The 7,758-nt window shown below is 32.0% G+C and overlaps 1 protein-coding gene across 4 annotated transcripts; it reads right to left on the bottom strand.

Moving 5' to 3' along the window:
* Positions 1-513: 513 nt before the first annotated feature.
* On the bottom strand, positions 514-4,503 carry LOC114408791 (transcription factor bHLH74-like). Of its 4 annotated transcripts, none has more exons than XM_028371955.1 (8): positions 3,106-4,502; positions 2,727-2,963; positions 2,574-2,639; positions 2,420-2,488; positions 1,258-1,335; positions 1,085-1,171; positions 947-1,019; positions 514-850 (listed from the first exon to the last, which is right to left on the bottom strand). In XM_028371955.1, the coding sequence occupies exons 1-8, from the start codon at positions 3,607-3,609 to the stop codon at positions 828-830; spliced, it is 1,137 nt and encodes a 378-aa protein (XP_028227756.1). In that variant the 5' UTR covers positions 3,610-4,502; the 3' UTR covers positions 514-827. The 4 variants fall into 4 exon arrangements, with proteins under 4 accessions (XP_028227756.1, XP_028227757.1, XP_028227758.1 ...); XM_028371956.1 differs by having other exon boundaries at positions 1,264-1,335; positions 3,106-4,499; XM_028371957.1 differs by lacking the exon at positions 947-1,019 and having other exon boundaries at positions 741-850; positions 3,106-4,503.
* Between the last annotated feature and the right edge of the window lie 3,255 nt (positions 4,504-7,758).

Genomic DNA, 7,758 nt, shown 5'->3' with positions numbered 1-7,758 from the left:
AAGGATAAATATTATATTCATTAAATGTAATATATTTACTAATTTGTTAATGAATGTATGACAATTAATTAGAGATGTTCAATATATATTATAATAGTTTTTTTTTCACATTCTTTGTTAAAATGAAGATTAAATTCCACATTTAATACTTTTATTAACTCTCATACAATCTTTGCCCCTTCGATCAAATAAAGTAAAAGAAAATATTTTTATTTTAGGAATTTTAAAAGATAAAATAATAAAATTAATTAATCAATGTAATAAAATTCTTATCGGGTGAATTCATGCACATTTTACCAAAAAAAAAATGTTTTCAAAATTAAAAAAGAAAACATAATTATGCATTGTTTTATACGATACGATGTCCTTTATGAATTGGCGCAACATATACTCCATGAATACAAAGAATCTCATTCCTAGAACACACAAGAGACTCTCGAGCAAGGCCTGATAGTATTCAAGAGTAATATGAGATCATTCATATATATAGAACACTGATGCCACTCAACAATATCTCATCTTGATACATTTTGCAACATTTTTACTCATATATGCAGATTGAAGGATAACCAAATATCATTGCATAAAGTACCCCACATGTTAGGTACAGAATTACCCTCACTTTCCAATATGAAACACTATTTGCGAACAATCATCTTCTGCTAAAAAATCAAAGAACAAACAGTTAGGTATTAACACCCTATAGTCCTATACCACGACTGACTACTTTTAGTTACTCTGCCTTCAACTTCAGTTAATTTGTGCAGTCAACTGGACAATAAAATTCCAAAGTCTGATAAAAGAAACAAGACCAGATATCTCACACTCTATAACTCTGTTTTCAACCATCCTGCACAGAATGACAATCAATTATTATAAAAAAACACACAGAAATTGGAATTGATTATGCAAAAGAATTAAATCACAAAGAAGTTTCTGGAATTACCACTGGTTCCCAAATTGTCAAGAGCTGTAATGGTATTGTAACTTGTTTCATAAAAGCTTTGGTTCAAAACAGACTGCATATACATGTATAATTATAATTATTATCACAAGCAAGAGATTTTCACTCTTTAGTCTTTACCTGTGGCATTGGAGGGAATTGTGTTGATGGGTTAGGCATGCTGATGCTGGCACCATATCCACCAATAGGTCCATGTCCAATGTGTGACTGGAGAATGTTATTGTTAGAGAAACAAATTAAGCTAGATATTAACTTTGTACTAAAACTTTGGTGAGTAAATTGTAGAGACCTACACTTACATCTTTGGAACAGATCTGCTCTACATTAAAATTCAATTGTGGATTTACAGTGGCAAGTTTCATGGACAAAAACTGCAAAATATAACTTACGTAAGTTGAGCATTCGAGTAATCACGACATTGGAGGTTGACTCGTTAGAAGGTGTTATCCATAATTCCGCATCCTTAAATTTAGGATAAATTACAGTTTATCCTCATGTGGTTTGCCGAAATATTATTTTCTCACCATGTGGTACATACATTTATATTATGTTATAGCATCTAATCATTAGGCCTGCATATCACAAGATACATATCTATATTTATCAATTTTCAAGAATGCGATATTTGGACAAGAAGATACATTCATAGGTGATTGTATACTAATGAGCAAACTTTAGGGATGAAGTGTCAATTTTAACCAAAATTGAAAATGCTATATAAAAAAGAAGTGGTGAAATTAGATTAGACCACAGGTGAAAGTTGTAATTGTCCGTTTAAATTAAAAAAACAATCACCACATACATTATAGGATGGTTGAGGTTTTTTTTTAGATGAAAAAACTGGATCATTTTATTCAAACATTAAAATTATGTAAATCAGCAAGTAAGAGGTGATTCCTCAATCTATCCAGTATTTTTCAATTTCCATGGCATTCAAAACTAAATTAGCTATGCATCTGCTACTCTATTACCAGACCGCTTCACAAAAAGTTAACTTAAATCCCAAATGAGATAGATGGTTGAGGTTAAGCGATCCATTTATATATTATATTGCAGAATGATTATTATTACTTTTTTATAATTTTCTGGGAATGGTGCATGTGCACAGAGGAAACTGGATCAACATTTTTTAAAAAAAGCAAAAGTTAGTGTAGGATGTATGAAGGATGTATACATCCCAACTATGTTGGCACCCATACACACCCACCCAGATATCACGCCAAATAACATTAAAAGAGAGTAAAAAAGGATGAACAAATTGCAGGGACTAGGCCAAAACCCAATCGAGAAGCTAACAGAATCTGTAATTGGGAAGCGCCGTCCTATTACACCCCTAACAAAACTTGGGGTATGATCCCACCAAGAATAACTAAGCCTAGAATCAGCACCATTCCCAGAAAAATACAGAAAAGCTGCTATTTGTAAGAGTGCAAGACTAAATACATAACAGCATACCTCAACCTGTTGTTGCAGTGATTGCACATAGTTTATAATCTCATCCAGCATTACCGCTTTACCCGTTTTCTGAAAGCCAATGATAACATAAAATTAATATACCAGAAATCATCTATGAATAGAAATCATGACAAATACAATCATCTCAAATAACCTTATCGCATCCTGGAACAAGTTCTTGAAGCAACCTCATTCGCTCACTAATCTTTTCTCTCCTCACCTGCAAACAAAAAGTGTTATAACTCTAATTTATCAATAAAAAGCGGGTTTCTAGTAATAAACATTAATGTGTTAAGATGATGGTTACCCTTTCTGCAAGGCTGTGACTGTTTGTAGCTTGACCTCTTCGGGCTCTCACATGAATGAAATTTTCTTTGGAACCTTCTTCACTCTCGGAGTCATCTTTCTTTTGCTTCAGCAATTGCTTTCCACATAAGTTAGCAGTACTATTTTGTGCAACTCTAGGCTTCTTTTCACATTGTTCTTTCACATCATCATCACAGCTCTTCCCAGAAGAATCTTTAAGTGCTTCCCCCTCAGCATTCTAAACAATGTTTTTAAAAAAACATTTCATTCATTAGCACTTAAAGAAACACTTAAAGAAATTAGCTTCCTAAACCAAAAAAGTCAATGAAATTTTATACATCATAACCGAGTCTGGTATAAATATAACACACAGGACCTACCTTATTTGAACTGAAAGTAAAATTATAGTCAAGTCCACGCTTTCTTTTGTGTTCATCAGGTGCAGCTCCTTCTTCAGAAGTTGAACCTTCGAGCTTAGATTGCTCATTGTTTATTGGACTCCTTTCCATTCCAGACTCATTACTCGGATTATGATTTGGCAGATACCCTGTGTTAGCTATATCATAAGAACCGGTTTGGCCAAAGGAGGGAACCTTAAGGGCCATGTGCTCAAAATTTGAGTCAGATACATATTGAACAAAGTGAGAGTCACAGTTCATTCCCTGGTTTTCCAAAACAGAAGGGTAAGCTGAATTGGCAAACTCACTATGAGAAACCATAAGAGAGCCTCCCAAAGTTTGACTCAATGGAACAAGTGGATCCCAAGCAGAAGAAGCAAGAAAAGGGTTAGCCACGACTCCTGAAGGCATAGCCATAGACACAGAACTAATTACTGTCGTTTCTGAGACACTTTGAAGCCCCAATGCATTTTCACGGCCACCCATCTCTTGAATCCAGTATTGCCTAAACACCTAGAACTAAGAAAGTAACTATAAATAATGTATATATCAATAAATTAGTATAATCCCGGTTCAACGTAGTATAGATTATACTAGAGTTGAAATAAACACAAGTGCATCATGATTAAAGGGAAAGAGAATTTTGACTAGGTAGGCTCGAGAGATATCTTGCAGGACTCAACAAGGAACAAATAGCATTGGCAGCTTTATAGGACTGAGAGGAGGATAAAGTAAAAGAAGACCCTCATTGTGGCATTGACACAGAGCAAAAAGGAATATAATCCACTCGTGAGTCACTAGCTAGTTACTTATTCTTCCTTTAAAGATCGTAGGATCAGGCCTATTCCTATGATGTTCAGGAAAAAAAGGGAAAAAGGCTTCCCCTCAGACAGAAAGTGAACCTTCCAGAGCAAAAAGTGGACATAGACAAGCAACGTGATAGACTGATAGCTAAACAAAACTACAAATAAAGCAGATTCCCTTTTCTACTTTGTTCACAAAACAACTAATAAAATTCCCATTCCTCCATTGGATTCAAACAACAATCGGGGCAGGACCCATTGAATGGCTTAGAAGGTTTGAAGCTTCATACCAAGTGATTAAACATCAAGCATTGTAGCTTAGTTTTGATTTAAAAGACAGGACAAGAGCGAAGAACTCTACCTGTGCATTCTGAGAAATGACCAAAGGCATCAAATTCTACTACTAAGAGTGTGTATGGATGTGCTTTTGAAGCTCCGAACTTGAGGATCAAACATGATTTTTGCATTGACCAAAATGTTTGGATGTGTGTTGAAAACATAATTTAGAATTTTGAACTAAGTTTCATTGAAGTAATTAAAAGTAGTTTTTCCATCACCCTAGTCACAGAATGCGTTCCTAATATACCTGAATTGTCTTCATGAATAGCAAAGATCTTACACAAATATCTAGAGTACCTAGGTTATAATGATTATCATGAAAATATTTGTGGATAAAAATGATTTCTGTTGGAGGTGAAAGTTATTATGTAGATGAAACTCACATATGAGAAAGAGATTTTTGATATACTAGTGTGGAATAAAATCTCATATTATATAAAAATAAGAAAATTAAATATTAAAGAAAAAACCTATAAATATAAGTTTTAATATTGTGAGTTGAAATATAATATCAAATTTATTTCCTTGTTCATTGTTGATGTGATTTTTTCCCCTTGGGTTTCCCAACCCATATTCTGGTAATTTGGCACCTAAAATAAATTTTGGTAATTTGGTTATTCAAAATCATCATTTTACAAACACATATTCAAACTAGATCCTTCACTGACTTGTGAAAGGGACAGGATTGTACACAGTAGTACGCTTTACCAGGTATCTGACTGTGTCATCAGGAGCGTCAAATGCTTAGTTAATTTCTGGATGAAAGACCACTTTTACCAACTGCGTAGTGGCATAAACATCGAGGGTAGCACAAAAATCCACTTTTTTATAAACAACACAAGGAGATACTGAACTAGAAAGAGAAAGGCACGGAGAGACAGAGACTTTGCTTTCCTGCACGAGGTTAGAAGTGACATGGTATCATTTTAAAAGACAGATAGCAACTTCTAACTGCTCCTGTACGTAAATTAATTCAAAAGTTTATGCTAATCTCTCTTTTTTACTGTACAGTTCATTGCATGAAATTTACATTTTTCAACTTCATAGGTCAAATTGAAATTTTCTATAATTAATATTTTGATTATGCCTACTCGTTTTTCAGAGCATGTATTACTTTTTCTTAATTTGTTTTCTTTTATAATGTTCAATTTTCATGAATTTCACTCTTTAATTTTCTTATTCAACCAATTAAGTTAAATTCTTATACGGATCAAATATTTGAATACTTGAGAAACTATTCGAATATTTTAATAAGTATTTCAAAATATTCAAACATGTTGTATTAGAGATTCTTTTCGAAAGTTCACTATTTTTATGATATAAATTAAAGACTTGTTTTATATAAAATTTACCATGAAATAAAAAATGAAGAAGAGGGATGAGGGAAAAGATGAGTGTGAGAGAGAGAAGAAACTAAACACGACTATAAAGAGTATCAATATAGGTAAAAATTAAATTGATCAAATAGGTAAAAATTTGTTGTTGAACGTAACTTTTGAAGGGTATATTAGTTTCAATAAAAATGAAAACAAAAAAGCAGCTAATAAAAGTGGTATTCGGGTCACAAAATGAGTGAATTATGATAAAGAAGGAACATGCCATCAGTTTGGGCCGTGAAGAAACTCATTCCCTTTTATTTCTGGCCTCTTGTGATTGTTCTAGACCACTGCAACTAGTGTAAGAGAAGCGTCACAGACTCTTGGAAATTGCTTCTTGCACCTCCAGTATTGCTTCCTATCTTTTTTAGCATCCAGAAAATCTAATGTAATTTTACATTCCAGAATGGTGCAAAAAGCAATTATGGAGAGGAGCAGGAAGCAATTGCCCAGAGACCCTGGATTTCGAAAGGGGGATAGATTTTGGGGTCATTTCTCAATGGATTAAGTGATTTAACATAATTCTGGGCTTCACATTAAGTGGGTAATGGACTAATAAACACAAGAAATAGAACCACCTACAGTTTGATAAAAGAATGTCCTACTATTTAGCCCTCCATTCTTGTTAAGTACACCCCATCCCCCAGGATATTGAAAGTATATGAGCAGATATTTACATAGGACCAATTCTTATTTGAAGTAATGGAACATATATATAAAATTAACCCCAAAAAAATTGCATAGAAAGTCGCACTTATTTTTATTATCGTGGGGAACTAACGATCTTCAACATGTGAATGACACTCAATCTTTCTACGTCAATACAAATGCAAACTAATTGGAACCTTTTAAAATTTCTTGCATCACACTGATCACTACTCGCATAACACTTAATCCTGACTACATTACAAAATTAATTATTTTTTTAAGACAATTCTTATATCCACTCTTCCTCTTTGCTTAAACACTCATTTTTAATTTGTTTTTCAAAAAAGTCCTCTTTAAAAAAAATACACTCCCCTATTAAAAATTCCAAAAAAAAGCTAAAAGGCAATAAAGATAATATGCAGCACATTTTGAAATCTATCAAATTCAAGGCTTGTTCTTGAGTTAAAGCTGAAAGGGTGAATTCACGACAACATTTTATGATTGGCTGATAGCCAATTGGATCTATAAACCACTCTCGGCGAGGTGGAAAAATGAGGATTTGACTTGGGATCCAATACACTCATGCCGGCCTTGAGGGCTGTTTGGAGGTGCAATCGCACTAGATTCCATGAATAAAGGGGCCAAAAAAAATAATGGGAGAAGGAAAAAAAATTATGATAAATACTTATTTTTGTTGTTATATTTATTAGGTGTTAATAGTTATATTTTCGAAAGATAAAAAAAAATTAAAATTTTGTCCTTGAATTTACACAAAGTGTGACAAATTAGTTTAACCATTAGTTTTGTCTATTAACTTAAACAATTGTACCTATATAACACGGTGATGACATGATAGTCGACGGTTGTCAAGTGTCTTTTACATGATTACAATGTATTAAAAAATTAATTTTTTGATTTTGTCTCTAAACTTAACAATTTGTTATCATTTTAATTCATGAACTTAACCATTTATTCATATTTTAGTCTTGAAATTAATTACCTATTGTAATTTTGGTCCCTGAAATAACTTTTAAATTTTTAATTAAGTGTCACACTACATATAAATTAGTAACATAGTAATAATAAATGACATTTGTTTATAGTGATAACAATTATTATGGTGATGAAAATTGAATGGAAAATAATTGTCAAGTATAAAAATAAGAAATATTATATTTTATATTTGAAATCACTATTAATGTATTTATTATATCTTACTAAATTAAAAATCTAACAAATAATATTACAACAATGACAAACAACAATATAACTAAATTGAAAATAAATCTATGAAAATTAAATTAGTTTTTCATAAGAATCAAATTAAAAATGTGTATTATCTAAATAAATAGATACTAGCAAATAATTTATTTAAAAAAAATCAGTATATTTATTTTATTAATGAGAAAATTTAAAAACAAAGAGATGTAAAATGAATCATTTTATTCAATCAAAATTTGAGATAAAAT

The sequence above is a fragment of the Glycine soja genome, chromosome 4 (assembly GCF_004193775.1).
Source record: "Glycine soja cultivar W05 chromosome 4, ASM419377v2, whole genome shotgun sequence".
NCBI classification, from domain to species: domain Eukaryota; kingdom Viridiplantae; phylum Streptophyta; class Magnoliopsida; order Fabales; family Fabaceae; genus Glycine; species Glycine soja.
The sequence above is the reverse complement of the archived record's forward strand: the minus strand, read 5'-3'. Positions and strand labels throughout refer to the sequence as shown.